Below are 16,354 nucleotides of genomic sequence, written 5' to 3' on the forward strand. Positions count from 1 at the left end.
ACACACACCCAAGCCAGGCCGGCCAACCATCCTGCTCCACAGGAGTCGAACCAGCGTCCTGGCACAACAACATGACACACTGAAACACACAGATTACAGTAATACTCTCTACGCTGATGGCATGGATACTGCTGAAAATACACACACACACACCTCATACATACAATGGACTGGAATGCTGTTGTCTACAACACACAAAAATGACACGTTGTAGATGGTAATCTCTTTCAAAAACAAACCCACTCTTCTCTCGTTACGACACGGAAAAGCATGCGTGAAAACATTCTGCTGATGTACATCCACTCATCCGCACATTCTGCAGGCGCAACAAACATAAAAATGTTTAGCGACCTCCAGGGTAAAACCATTACAACTCCCTCCCCACCCTCACCCTCCCTCCCTCCCTCCCTCCCCTCCCCCCTGTGTCAGGCACATGGTATGGTCAATGTTTGGCAGTGGAGAGCTGTTGGCAACGAACATGGAAAAAAAACATAACACAGATCTTGGCAACTGGAATATAATATGATGCTTAACTTGCTTTTGCACAGCTCTGGCACTCTGAATGAGGAAACGCTTGAGATATGGATGGGTTTTGCAGGGATGCAACATTTAAGATATGGATTATTGGCCAATATGTTCTGTTCCCAATCAACAGTAAAATACCACACATAATTCAGAGTGTGTCAAACAGAAAGGAATATTAGCTCCAAATCTCTAGGATGTAAAAACAGCCAGCTGTTTGACCTCTGAGGAGACAAAACTGGCCATCTCAGCAAATAAGGAATGAACAGAACACTTTTGATACATAGAAAAAAAAACACTAAGTCTAAAACACTGACAAAAATATATAAAATAAAGCTTGTAAATAAAGTGTAACTATTTATGTATATGCTCATGAATACTTTTTTTATATATTTTATGTACACATACATATTTGTCTATTGTTTATATAACAATATATCTATATAAAGTATAACTTAACTCTCAAGCTTTAAGCCCCACATGTGACCATGAAGGCACAGATCTAAGCTCCGCTGGCAGAAAAGGAGTGTAATAACCACTGAGCTTACATCAGCACTAAAAGCCAACTTCATCCTACTCAAAGACGAGCAGGAAAAAGGCAGGGCTTGGTTCTTCTTCCTGTTTCGCATCTTCTGCTTATTTTTATGTTTTTTCCCTCTTCTTTCTTAACATTTGTTTTTTTTTCTTTTCTTTCTGTTGTTTTTTACAGTTAGCACCTTATGTATTTAAACAATAGAAAAAAATAATGTGATAACATATGAATGTGCAAATGTACAACAATAAAAATACTACAAAGATACTTTTTCAAAAAGTGATATAACATGGGAAGTAAAAAAATAATAACAAATCAAAAGAGGAAAAAAAATATTAAAATAAAAGAACTTAAAGCATGCACTTAATCCTTTAGTGTAAGAGATAAGTAAGGAAAGCCAGGCAGGGCTAATGTTTGGGGTAGATGATTGGCGTGACCACCAGCCTTAGCCTTGAATCTTGCGCAGGATCTCAGTGGAGACCGGTGGGTGAAAGTTGATGGTGTGGTGTCTCAGGCCCTGGGAGGTCTTGTAACTCTTGCCACAGCGACACTTGAAGGGTTTCCTCACACGAATTTGTGTGCGATGGCCATTCTTGGCATGGTATTTGATACCATTCACATTCTGACAGAGAGAGAGAGCAGGGAGTTAGTCACTTCATTTGTGCATACAATATATAATGTTGTTAGTCCAGCTGTATAGAATGCAGATCATCAATTTAATACACACACCCAGAACTATGTCAGGATGGAATACACTGCTCATTCCAACAGAAGCTGATCTACCATGTATGGAATGCTTCCTCTGAGAGGACTACAGAACTGCATTATAAGAATGACTGCACATTAATGGGGTGTAATCTCAGCCTTACTCTTTTGTGTTTTTTTATCAAACTAATTAAAATAATGTCAGACCTGCACCAAACCCTGTTGGTACGATTCAGATCACCACCAAATACAGCTATTTCCCCATTTCTGTTTTAACTTGAATGTTCCCACACTCTTCATTAGTCAAGGAGCTGAGACAATAAGCTGAATGAAGGTTTTTGTTTGTAGCTGTGTCAACATTAAACCAAAGCAAATATATTGTGATGTATTTATCTCTATTTATAATGTGCCTTTTCACTCAATTTGTCCAGCCATGTGATACCCAGACAAAAGTTCCAGTGTTGACTTAACATGAAATGTAACCCCATGCCCTGGAGCTTGTGGTCTCGCCTTACCTTGTATCTCTTCTTGCAGCCGGGGACGGGACAGGCGAACGGCTTCTCCTCTCCCCCATTCATGCACATTGAGCTGAGGATGGACTCGGAGCTGATGGCGCTTTCTGTGGTCCACGACTCATCGCTGTCCGACTCCTCGTAGTCTACCTCCTCCTCATCATACTCACTGCCTGAAGCCACAATGGAGCCATGTAAAACAAAAAAAAATGACTCGTCATCCCAAATACAAAAATCGACTGTTTAATGGCCAAAAGTACGTCATGTGTCAGGAATTTATTAAACAGAAAATATGTGACTTTTTATAAATACTTTTCTCTGTATTATGTTCCAATGAATTAAAGAATTAGCTGTCACTGAAAGCTGTCACTGAAAGCAGACAAAAAGAGTGTATATGTGTGCCTGTGAGTCAAAATGCAGGGACTGGCACTCAGAAAGAGATCATTAAGTGGGAGTGATCCCCATTGCTCAGCCTGGAAAAACTGCTTTGCCGAGTGCAGAACATTTTCCACTCACATGCATGTGCGCACAAACACACAAACATTCACATACCACATTACTGAAATGTTAAGGCACACACAAACACATAAAGACCCACTGACCCCACCCCACCACTCCACCACCACCATCTCACAGGAAATGCTGCACCTCAGCATGAGGAAATGGATGGCACCCTGGCACATGTTGAAAGAGGGTGTATGTGTGTGTGTGAGTGTGTGTGTGTGTGTGTAAGCCCAGACCTAACACTATGTTTGGAACCATTTGGGCTGGAATTGGACATCTGCTTCAGGGCTGTGCAACACACGGCCCCATACGAACACACAGCGTGACAGCTGCTATGTAATTAGCAGAGTGTTGACTGGTCTGCTCACTGCAGGAGTCACCAAACCAACACACAAACAAGAGACACTCACACACAGGTGGTTGAATTTAAGCCATTTACATCAGATTTCTGACAGCAGATTTTTCACAGGATTTTCAAATCTGCATTAGTGAATAAAAGCTAAGCGGGCTTATGCTCTCAAGGAGGTGAGGTTATGTTTTTACCTCATGAGTCACTGGTCAGGTATGAAATAAGCCACATTCCATTTACATTACAAATATCTTCATTCATGCTCCAGTGCGCTGTCTGAATTTGATGAATATGCTCCTGATGGCGCAATCATAACTCTAAGCTTTATCTGTTACCGCCCTAAGGTTCATTTGCATTAGTCAGTTTCAACACCTCCATTCCCCCTACAAGTATAAGCAATCAATCTTTCTTCTTCTCAAACACACCTTTCAACACACACACACCTGTCGTACCTGTAGGTGTGCTGCTGCGGAATGAGGAGGAAGGGGTGATGGGGGGCGTGACGGGAGGCGTCAGGTTACCGCTGGTGTGGCGGGGAGGTGTGGCCGTGCTGTTCCTGGACACTCCGCCGGTGATGGATAGAGACAGCTTGGGCGTGGCCTTCTTCTTCATGGTCTCCTGCTCCCGGCGTGCTGCATCTGTCATGAACCTGTCGGCATGCACAGGCTGTCATCGATACATGACATCTACTGGATTTTTGGGCTGCTTAACAATCGTTGTATTGTGACACAATCAGGACGTATCACAGTGAAAGTGAATATGAAAAACTAACCTCACATCTTATTCATCGACAAAGCTTCTGTGGAGATATTTATTTCTTCTCAAGCAGACACAGAAGGTTCGTCCTAGCCTGTTGCTAGCTGCTGGGCATTGAAGTACATTACAGTTGCCCTTTATTGCTAGTTCACTGATATCAGTTTAAATTAAATTAATTAAATTAAATTATGAAACCTTTATTAGTCCCACAATGGGGAAATTGCTTAAGGCAGCCCAGCAAAGAGCGCCATACACCAGTGAGTACACTGGAGGCTATGCGGGTAAAGTGCCTTGCTCAAGGACACACAACAGTGACTAGAGAGGAGTTGGAACTGAACCACCAACCTTCCGGTTATTGGACAACCCTGCCCTACCACTGAGCCACTGCTGCCCTAAAGTAGTACAAATAGTCTGAACAGTGGCAATACTGGGCCAAAAATGATTACACTTTCAAAGCAAGCAGCATCTATCAAATACAAATGACATTTACAACCATGACACCAGAACAATTATCTTATACAATTACAATTATCTTCTTCAGTGCTGCATCTTGGAGTGATTTAATGGGGCATTAAGTGGGACGTGACATATTGGTTTACCACACAAAAACACACATATGCCATAATCCTGAAATGCTGCCTTTGGTGGTGCCATTCACAGCGCAGGGAGTCTACTGTGATTGTCTTGTGTGGTTTTCTGTTCTGCTCTGTGGATGACTCACTGCTGTGTCTATGGGAAGACATCAGTCATTTCAGATGTTCTCCACAAGCCACAGTACACACACTCACGCACACAGAGTTTCACTGGTGGAACAATGCTGCCCCCTGTAGACAAACACTTTTTATCATGCATGTGAAAATGTGTACAGTACCTGTTGATGTAGCTCAGGGCCAGATAAGTGGGCTGCTGTTGCTCTTGCTTCTCCAGGACCCGTGGATCTGTGTCTGAAGAAGAAATAGAAACTCAGATTAATCACCTCTCCCTGTGAAGGGAAAATGTTGTGTGAATACTGTTAGTATGTAGCTGACTCATGCTTGTATTCTTCCTGCCAGACAGGCTGATAGATTACTGGATGTTTCTCACACTGGGTTCTCTGTATTAGTCCATAATGTAAGACACCCTGCAGATACATTTCACATGCTTTCATAAATGGTGCGTTATTACGCCACCACCAAGTCCTCTCTAATTTACAACCCATGCTTTTCCTTAAGTGACCCAAGGCTGCTTAATCATTGCCGGAGTCTGGATGTGGTGAAGAAGAAATCTGTCTGAGAGCAAAGGAGCAACTTGGAGGCTGTGATGAATGTACACAGTGTATTAGTCCAGACACACACACACACGCTTTTTCCAGTTGACTTGCTAAGTCAGTAACACTACAGTAGGCAACTTCCACAGCCTGAGGGAAGCAGTGTTAACTTCAAAGTCCCACCTCCCACCCCCTGGAAAACAGGAGCAAGTGTGCATGAAAACACTGCGGGTGGGTCGCATCTGTGAATTACTAGTGCCATCAAGTGTTCAATAGGGGAACATCCAGAAGAAGCCTACTTAAATAAATAGCAAATAGTAGGTAAAAAAGAAACATTAGGTTTAGGCTGTGGCATTATGCCGATGAGTGTGAGTGTGTGTGTGTGCATAGTAGGCATAGTAGGCATGTAGGCATAACTGCTGCTGTATAAATACTATAATAGCTAGCAGATGTAATGCAATTCAGGCACAAGAACTGGATCGTCCATGTGCAGCAATTACCAACAAACTACAGGACGCTCAACTTCTAACTAATCCCAAGAGAGTGTGTGTGTGTGTGTGTTGGCCTTCCTAGCCTTTTGGTTTTCAGGTTTTCACACCTCATAATTAAAAAAGAATGCAGACTTCCCAAAGTGAGGGAGAACACCAAGGAGACCGGCAAACAAGAAAACAACCCAGAAAAAAAATCTGGCTACAGCTGTAGTAGTAAGCCAGAGTTCCATATAAGTGACTTTCAACACACACAAGTGAAATAGCCAGGCAGGGGAAAAAGGATAACAGGAGTAAAACACAGGCTCACACACAAATCGCACACGTGAGGTGGTCCACAGAGGTGGTCTTTGACCGTCTTTTATAGAGGAGGCTTAATAATATTACCTGCTGCTCAGATGTAGAGACCAGAGCACTCAGCACACGCACAAACACACATACACACACACAGCCCGACCTACATCACTGAGTCACCAGACATGTGACAGAGCGCCAGTAAGAGCTTTTTTTGAAACCATTAACCAGCTAGTACAATGCTGGGAAAGCGATATTTATGCAACTCTAGATGAAGCAAAGAAATGACATGGAGAACAGCTGAGTATGCGTGAGGATGTTTACAATCAAAAATAGACTTAAGCTGGCTTGGCTTAATATGCCTGTATATGTTTTATCAATAACTTTATTCATTTTAAACACTGGAGAATCTGGTAGCAGGAAAATGATCAACATCTTTAAGTAACAAGTGATTCATTATCAACTGTTGACTACAAGTTTTCTGTTGATAAAGTAATATTGCTTTTAGAATACTAAGTTAAAAGTTAAACTTTTAGTAGGATTGACTTGAAAGAACTAGAAAGACATCAGCTGAACTCTCAGAATTGCTTCTTGCTTGAATGTCAAAAACACAGGTAGAAAAACTTCCAGAGGAATATCCTTGGATGTACAAACAGTTGAGGATTGGGGATGAGGTAAGTGTGTGTGTGTGTGTGTGTGTGTACATGGGGGAGGGGTGTTAGTGGAAATGGAGTAAGCCAGGTGCAGAGAGCAAGAGCTGCAGTAAATGTTCGCTGGCTTTACGACTTCCGCTCACCTAGCAAGACAGGAAGCTAACACGCTGCTGATCCTGCTGCTGGAGCAGGAGGAGGCCATACACATGTACACATAAACACACACAGATACATAGAAGTTTCCATTCCTAAAAGTTGTATTTAAGATTCACAGCACATTATTTGTGTGCATATGTATTTCAGTCAGTGCATGTCTCAATGGTCTGTAAATATATTCCTAATTAACATTCCTGTCCTTAAAAGCAGCACCCTATCAACAACCACTCCACTCATTTCACAACACACACCTCTCACCAACAGCACACTGCTGCCCCCTGCTGAACACAATCTGTGTGCATGTGTCCACATGCACATTGAGCAGAGGTTCCTGTATATAAGTCTTTACATGTGGATGTGTTGAAACCAGGCCAAGAATGCACAGCTTGTTTTGCAGCCAGCTAATTAAGCCACAGAGAGCATTTTAAAGTGTTTCTAGAGCAGCAGGCAGCCGGATGGAGGGAGAGGGGGAGGAGTTGGAGAGGTAGCAGGGAGCAGAGAGGGAGGGGATATGGGTGGGGGAGGCAAACTTCTCTGTAATTACACTTCCTAGGGCTTGGTGGGGCACTCAGGCTCTGTGACTTCCGAAACGCAATATGTGTGTGGATCTGTGTTTAGGGTGAAAAGAGAGGGTCTGCAGTTTCCCTTTTTGGGATGCCAGTCCAGTTATTGCTTCACTACACCCTGACAGGTCATTTAGGAAGTACGGTGAACACACTCTCACATGCACAAACATGCACCCCTTCCCGTGTCACACCTCTGAAAGTGGGATGGGAAACAATCTGGCAACTAGGGCTACACTAAATGGAATGAAAGCACTATCATATTAACACAGGCACCTTCTGAATAAGGCGTATCTCAGTTAAAAATGTTCAAAAACCATAATTTTTTAAAATGTACTGATATTTCAATGAATAAACTCTGCAGACAATGCTGAGGCTCTATGAATGTGATATGATTGCAATCACTTTTTATGGTCTGGCTCAGGATAAAGCTACTGTAAACCTGAACAAACAGATTTATTGCAAAAGATCTTTTTATGGTACAGTTTAAAAGTCAAGTCATAACTGAAATAAAAAATAATAAAAAAATACACATAGAATTCTTTTTATATCTCTTGTTATACAGCCAAAATGTACTTGAATAAAAATCATATTTGCCATTGAGAAATGCTCTGACTCTATACTGCAGTGAAAAATGTCCAAAGAATACTAACTAAAAAATAACTGAACAAATTACATTCTGGTAATTTAGCTATTCGTTTCTGAGTCATACATTATGCTGTATGTTTATCTAAAATAGCAAAAGCAGGAACATTTCAGGAGCATATGTTTTTACAACTGCTGCCTGATTGTTGTGTCACGAAGCAAAATCAAAAATACATTTAAATTCTATATTTTCAAACCCAATATGATGGGGAATCCCTTGTAATCTTTCACCTCCTCTTTCAAATCTCCTTCCTACTTCCAATCTTAATCTGCCCACCCCCCTCCCTTTTTTGTTGAGGTAATAGGCAGGTATGTGCCTGTGCAGGTGAGAACACAACATGCTGCCATGGTGTACACGGGCAGAAAGGCCTGACATCATTACATTCCTCAGACCTTACCTAGCTGCTCCACACAAAGCCTGCGACAACAACCAAACACCACACTAAACACACAGAGCTCCTAATCCGTTTACTCTTGCATTCAGCTGTAATCTAAACAATGCAGGTATATCATTGGAAGGCTGCCTGCTACTGTTTGAGATGAGGTCAGCTCTGGAACCCACACATTAACCGGCTTTCTCACGGAAAGGATCGGAACACATCTGCTTCGTTTGTGCCAGCTACGTGTGTTGCGAAGACTGCAGGTATCAAAATAAGATCAAGCTCGGATAATTGACAAACAATTATGTGGGATCAAAACCCCCGGTGGTATTACTTTGACTTTTTTAGCTATGTAGCACAAACACCACAAGAGGGCACCAGAGACTGCAGCAATAAACATATGTTTCAAGCACACACTGATTGCTGCCTTCTTCCTGAGTCCTACTGACTCACTGTACATTTTAGAGGGTACATTTTTCTTTAGACAACCTAAATGACTTATGGTTATTTTCCGCTTATCCATTATCTGTGAGAACACAATATCCCCAACCAGCACAATCTAATTCTTAAAAAGCTTTTCTGACATATCATGCGATGAAGCTGAGGATTAAATCAGCTAAACCGTTTGATTGATTATTGATCACACACCACTGCACCTCTACAAAAGCAAAGCCAAATAACACTAGCCCCCCTCCTCTCCCACACTCTCACCTCCATCCGCTCCATCTGTCACACTAATCCCCGTGGTAACTGATCTGTAGAGCAGTATTGATTAGACTGTGTGATCTTGACGCCACAGATGACCAGCCTTAGTATAAAGGGAGCAGAGGAGCAATTCATTAACCCAGGAGATCTGACTGGTAAACTGCCATTCGGCTCAGCTGACGGTCCAGGGTCAAAGGTCAAGCTAAGTGCCAGATGCGGCATATATCAGTGTCTGTGGTGTCTGGGTTATTATTTGGTGACTGAGAAAACAATATATATCTAGAATTCGTGTTAATTTCTTGTTGTGGGTTAGAAAAAACATGACCAAAGATATGAAGTGGGGAAAAAAATCCAAATGACGTATTGACTTTTTCCTTTTTTGGCAAATTTAAAACTCATCTAAAAGCAGTCAGGCATTACCCACTACCACATACAGTCATATCTCTTTATTTAAACATCTGCACATCACTCCTGTCCCACACGTGATGCGACATCACTCTGGGTGTCCTCACAGCTGCCCGTTCGACAGCACTCTTTGTTGGTGAGACAGCAGGTGTGCAACAACTCAGCCAATATACTGCCCCCAACGAGAGACTGCCAGTTGCCATGGAGACTGGCTCAATGAGGCATCCATTTTACCCCATCACCCCCCTCCAGACAACCTCATGAGGATGGATAACACACCACAAATAATGATTAGCTCAGATCAGTTTTGCTACACACTAATGAGTAATTCACAACACCCTAAATGCTCCCAAATAGTGGAATGTAGCATATAGTACAATCTACCAGATTAGATTACTATATGTTGGGCTAGAGGTGAGAGTTTGAGCTGTGCATCTAAGAGTTTATTATTTAATAGCCAATACATTACATGGTACTAATTCCATTATGCCTGAATTTTTATTGCAGTGCTCTTGTGAAATCAGGGCAACAACAAAATAGCAGTCCCTTATCAAAAACATGTAATGCTTACTTTTTTAGGCTGTTTTGACAGACATGTCTGCATTTTATAACAATGGTGTATGGTATATTAAATATTGAGTAAACTGATAAGGAGCGCCAGGTGACAGTTACCCACAGGGTGGGCTGTCAAAGACAAAAATCAAATAAGCAGTGCAACAAGTCGAAGCTTCTGTCTGTAGAAGAAAATCTAATTATGTGCCTGCTCGTCTCCTACTACTTGGTTCAATGGAAACAGTGACAGTGGTAATTAAAGTGACATCAACATAATAGAAAGTCATTGCAAAAAAAGCGATACCCTGCTGCGTTGAGAAAGCTGAGGTGACAAAAGAAACAGTTGTCGGGAGCTCAATACACAAGCTAGGTGCGGGGAGTCGTGGCTGCACTGCATCAGGCCTGCAAATGTAAACACACACTCTCCGGCGAGGTTAGCTGTGAAACCGCTGTCTGGCCGGGATGCTAGTTACACCTATGAGACCTACGCGGCCCTCGTATTCGAGTTACCGCTGCATAGGTAACTATAATAGTTAATGCAAAATAACACACGCCGGTCACGTATTTTACAGAAAAACGCGCTTTTCAAAGTAATACAACTCTAACTTGCTGGATAACTCGCACTCCGGCGAACCTCGACGGAGAGCGAGCACCAGGAATAGCGGAATGCAAAGCCGAGCCTATCTGCGTTTAGCTAGCAAGCTAGGACGCTAGCTAACACCAGCTAGCTGACTAGCCCCGTCTCCCCCCGCCCCCTGGCCTGACTTACCGATGTGATTGTCCTCGATGTGGACGATGAGCTCGGCTAGAGACTCGAACTGGAGACCGCAGCCCCCGAACCTGCAGGAATTAGAGAAGAAAGAAGCGGCGGCGATGCCCGTCATGTTTGCGGCGCTGGTGCATTCACCGGGTGGAAGGGGGGTCCGGGAGCCGGGGTGGTGAACGAGGAGGCAGAGGCTTCGGGTCCGGGGTGGGAGCGGGGTAGAGCGCGGAGCAGCGGAGCAGACACCGGGCGGGCAGACAGGACAGCGGCGGACGCAGCTGGGAGGCAGGCGTGACGGTGGGGGTGGGGACCGCGGGGGAAGAGGAGGGGTGGCTGGTGGCAAGTACGTCACGACCTGCCTACCTGTTGGGATGTGAGCCCGCGCAGAGTGGGATATGATTACATTTAAATATGAGAGAAATCTGAACGCATCAATCATATATACATCAAAGAAAAATAAAGGCTCAATCTCTAGCATTTTAATGACAAAATAACTGTGTAGTTTGATTGAAATGTTTATATTTATAATGCAACAGACCTTAATAAAGGATCACTGACTTCCTGACAGACAGGAGACAGCATGTGAGGCTGGGGACGAATGTCTCGGAAACAAGGACCATCAGCACCGGTACCCCCCAAGGCTGTGTACTTTCCCCTCTGCTCTTCTCCCTGTACACCAACTGCTGCACCTCCAGCCACCAGTCTGTCAAGCTGATTAAGTTTGCTGACGACACCACCCTCATTGGACTCATCTCAGACGGGGATGAGTCTGCCTACAGGATGGAGGTGGACCGTCTGGTGTCCTGGTGTGCTGACAACAACCTGGAGCTGAATGCCCAGAAGACAGTGGAGATGACAGTAGACTTTCGGAAAGTGCCAGCTCCATCACCCCCCCTCACCCTGACAGACACCTCCATCTCCACAGTGGACTCTTTCCGCTTCCTGGGTACCACCATCACCCAGGACCTCAAGTGGGAGCTCACCATCAGCTCCCTCATCAAAAAGGCCCAGCAGAGGATGTACTTCCTGCGGCAGCTGAGGAAACTCAAGGTGCCAGCCAGGATGATGGTTCAGTTCTACACGGCCATCATTGAGTCCATCCTCACCTCCTCCATCACAGTGTGGTACGCTGGGGCCACTGCCAGGGACAGGCACAGACTGCAGCGTGTTGTGCGCTCTGCTGAGAAGGTGATCGGCTGCAGCCTGCACTGTCTTCAGAAGGTCACTTTAGTATAGTCACTGCACAATGACGACTATTTGCACTGTTTACTCCATCTTGCACTACTTGCACACGAGTACCACCTCACCGATCCATGTGGTACCTGTTACATTATTACATTATTACACTGTTCCATTCGATCATATAAGGGTCTATGTTTACCATTTCATCTGCACAGTATTTTATGTTCTGTTCATTGTATGTCTGTTACGCCATGTCTGTCATGTAAATTTAGCCTTACTTTAGTTTATTTACTTAATTTTATCTTAGTTTTTATCTTATTGCATGTTAATTGTCATATGTTCTTTGTATGCACCAATCACTAAGGCAAATTCCTAGTAATGTGAACCCCCTTCACTTACATGGCAATAAACATGATTCTGATTCTGATTCTGATTCTTCTCTAAAACAAAAAGATCTGGTGATCTGTAAAAAAAAAAAAAACACTGGTTGATTAATACAATAGTGTTTTTTTAGAGAGGTTGTGTTTTTGTCAGAGGTCTCCTGCATGTGGTGTTGACTGGCTCTCTAGAATGGGCTCCTCCTCCAGGCTCCTTCTGCCAGGTCTGAATTCAGCAACCCACAGTCGGAGCACCCTTTCTTAGAGTTGCCACAGTTTCTTCATGGACCTTCCACTGTGATGAGCATTTAAGGGTTATTGGCCAGTAATGATATGGTATTTCTGTTTCATTTGCAGAAATACCACAGGCATTTATCACTGAAGAGTTAAGTTGCACATGTAACAGCTATTTATTATCACTGAAAATACAGTATATGAACCTGAAAAATATCTAGTTGTTGATCTACAGACAGAGACAGCAGACAGAGACAGTCTGCTGACATATAAGAAGGCCCTTCGCAAAGCCAGGACAGCCTACTATTCATCACTAATAGAAGAAAACAAGAACAACCTGCGCTTTCTCTTTAACACTGTAGCCAGGCTGACAAAGAGCCACAGCTCTGTGGAGCCTCGCATTCCTGCAGCTCTTAGTAGTGAAGACTTCATGAGCTTCTTCACCGATTAAATCACTACTATTAGAGGACAAATCAACCACAATCTCTCTGTGACCGCTGAGGATACACCGCCACTTCTGGAAAGACCTGACCTAACTCTGGACTGCTTCGTGCCCATCGGCCTCCCTGAGCTGACCACCAGCATCTGCAAGTCTAAACCTACTACCTGTCTTCTGGATCCGATCCCCTCACGGCTCCTCAAAGATGCTATTCCTCTGATCGGAGAGTCTATATTAGGACAGATCAACTTGTCTCTGGAAACTGGATATGTACCGCAGGCTTTTAAAACTGCTGTGATCATTCTGATACTTAAAAAACCTTCACTGGACCCGGACGTCTTAGGAAACTACAGACCGATCTCCAACCTCACCTTTATCTCCAAACTACTCGAAAGAGCTGTTGTAAGTCAGCTAAATGACCACCTGCATAGGAACAGTCTGCTCGATGCTTTCCAGTCTGGATTCAGAGCCCATCACAGCACAGAAACAGCACTGCTTAAAGTCACCAATGACCTCCTCATGGCATCGGACCGGGGACGCATCTCTGTACTCGTTCTACTGGATCTCAGTGCTGCCTTCGACACCGTAGATCATCGCATCCTGCTACACAGATTAGAACACGAGATCAGGATTACAGGAACAGCACTGCGCTGGTTTAAATCATATTTATCTGACAGATTTCAATTTGTTCATGCTAACGATGTGTCTTCCACAGGTACAAGGGTTATTCACAGTGTTCCACAGGGTTCTGTGCTCGGACCGATCCTGTTCACCCTCTACATGCTCCCTCTAGGAAACATCATCCAGAAGCACGGCATAAACTTTCATTGTTATGCTGATGATACCCAGCTGTATTTATCCATGAAGCCTGAAGAAACGGAGCTGCTAGTCAGACTACAGGCGTGTCTAAAGGACATAAAGGACTGGATGTCCTCCAACTTTTTACTATTAAACTCGGACAAGACTGAGGTCATTGTTTTTGGACCTAAACATCTCAGAACTAGTTTATCAGATAATACTTTCTTTCTGGATGGAATTACTCTGGCCTCCAGTACGACTGTGAGGAACCTTGGAGTTATCTTTGATCAAGACATGTCGTTTGTCTCTCTTATTAAGCAGGTCTCCAAGACCGCTTTCTTTCACCTGCGTAATATTACTAAGATCAGGAACATCCTCTCTCAGAGTGATGCTGAAAAGCTCATCCATGCGTTTGTCACTTCAAGACTGGACTACTGCAACTCTTTATTGTCAGGATGTCCACATTACTCCATCAACAGTCTGCAGCTGATCCAGAACGCAGCAGCTAGAGTTCTGACAGGAAGCAGCCAAAGGGATCATATCTCTCCTGTTCTAGCGTCTCTTCACTGGCTCCCAGTGGACTCAAGAATACACTTCAAGATCCTTCTTCTAACCTACAAGGCTCTTCATGGACTTGCTCCATTGTATCTGCAGGACCTGATTGTACCATATGTTCCTAATAGGACACTCAGATCTCTGAGTGCAGGTTTACTTGTAGTTCCTAGGATTCATAATAGTAGAATGGGAGGACGAGCTTTTAGCTATCAGGCACCACTATTATGGAACCAGTTACCAATCTGGGTCCGAGAGGCAGACACTGCCTCCACCTTTAAGACTAGACTAGACAACTTTTCTGTTTAGTAAGGCATACAGTTAGCCTTAGACCTAGTGTGTAGCACAGCTATGCTGCTCTAGGCCTATGTTGTCGTGGGGCACAAACATGATCCGCTGAGCAGTTTCCCTCTCACCCTCTAACCTCTCCTTTTCTCTCCTTAGTCTGGCTCACACTGGTCTCAAGACCTGCATGCTGACCTGCAGTCCGGACCGTGAAGTCTCTCTTGCTCTACGTTGTCGGGTGGCACAAACACGATCCTCTGAGCAGTTTCCCCCTCACCCTCTGACCTCTCCTTAGTCTGGATCATACTGGGTAATATCGTCTCATAATCTGTGTTTACTGTCTTCCTCGTAGTTCTGTGCCTCGCTCTCGCTCTCTCTCTTTGCAGGTCTCAAGACCTGCATACTGACCTGCAGTCTGGCCCCTGATCTCTCCTGTGCTCATCGACTTCACTAGCCCCTGCTGCTCATCTTTGCTACCAAATTACTATTCCTACTTATGGACTAAAGATATATATAGATATCTATTACAATATAATCACCGTTTCATCTTGCTGTCATGTTTGCTCTGTACTGTATCATATTTGTATCATGTTTGCTCCTCTCTCTCTTTCTCTCTCTTTCCTCTCTCTCTCTCTCTAGTTCATCCTCTCTGACTAGCAGCAGGACTGGTTCCCCCTTAAACTGACGGGTCCTGCTCAAGGTTTCTTCCTCTTAAAGGGAGTTTTTCCTTGCCACAGTGCTCTTAGGGGGGTTCCTGTGAAGCGCTTTGAGACAATGTCTGATTGTAATATGCGCTATATAAATAAAACTGAATTGAATTGAATTGAATCTAGTCTGCATTCTGATTATAATATGTCCTTTTTTATTTTACAGGTGATGTTAAACTTGTGAACCAGTTTGTAATAAAACACTAAAAGAGTCCCATTGGGTGATATGTCATAAAGATATTACGTGGAGAACTATTTGGAGGAGGAGCCGAGTCTTTGATGAAGACACCAATCTAGAATCAGGAGTAATAGCTATTGTCTCTAGAATAACAAATAGATATTGATCAGTATGAAACATTTCATAAGAGTCCTTTAGCTGCTTTATACCTGACCTATGTGGACAGGGTGTGTTTAAAACAACATTCATATCCAGCTGACAACAGAATCTGTTACATCCATAAAGTTTATTGATTAATACTTATCTATAATGGCTCAGAAGTAAGGAGAGGCTTTGTAACATGTGTGTATGTGTCTGCGTGTGGCTCCCAGAGAGAGGAGAATGTCCTTAAATCACTGGGGTTGGCTAACCAGGGCCGGCTGGCTTGTGTTGGACCTGTTAATCGAGCGTTAAAATGGTCTGTCATAAACCACTGGCTGGTGACTTCTGCAAACAGCCTTAAATCCAGGCGAGACCGCACTTTTTCTTGCTCGGTAACTCTAACACAGACAGAGTAATATAACATACAAAACATGGAAAACGCTCAGGTTCACTGCTGCAACAAGCAAACTCACAAACAACATGACATCACCAGTGTGCACAGTGTTCACATGTGTACAGTATAGAGATTCAGTGACTTCATCAGACGAACACAGATGTTCTCTCTTACACACACACACACTCAACATAAACACACTCATTACACACACATGGTGTATCAGAACTGTGACCGTGACGCAGTTCCCAACACCATTACGCAAATGAGAAGCGGTAGCATGTGTTGTGAAACGCAGGAGAGAAAAAGGGAGAGACACTAGAAGAGTTTATGGCGC

The 16,354-nt window shown here is 43.6% G+C and overlaps 1 protein-coding gene across 1 annotated transcript; it reads right to left on the bottom strand.

Annotated features, from left to right (window-relative positions):
- Window positions 1-421: 421 nt before the first annotated feature.
- On the bottom strand, window positions 422-10,992 carry jazf1a (JAZF zinc finger 1a). Its single transcript, XM_028429366.1, has 5 exons — window positions 10,737-10,992; window positions 4,752-4,824; window positions 3,577-3,773; window positions 2,275-2,444; window positions 422-1,676 (listed from the first exon to the last, which is right to left on the bottom strand). Exons 1-5 carry the CDS (start codon window positions 10,849-10,851, stop codon window positions 1,500-1,502), a joined length of 732 nt encoding a protein of 243 aa, XP_028285167.1. The 5' UTR covers window positions 10,852-10,992; the 3' UTR covers window positions 422-1,499.
- Window positions 10,993-16,354: the final 5,362 nt, after the last annotated feature.

This window comes from Parambassis ranga, chromosome 2 (assembly GCF_900634625.1).
Source record: "Parambassis ranga chromosome 2, fParRan2.1, whole genome shotgun sequence".
NCBI classification, from domain to species: domain Eukaryota; kingdom Metazoa; phylum Chordata; class Actinopteri; family Ambassidae; genus Parambassis; species Parambassis ranga.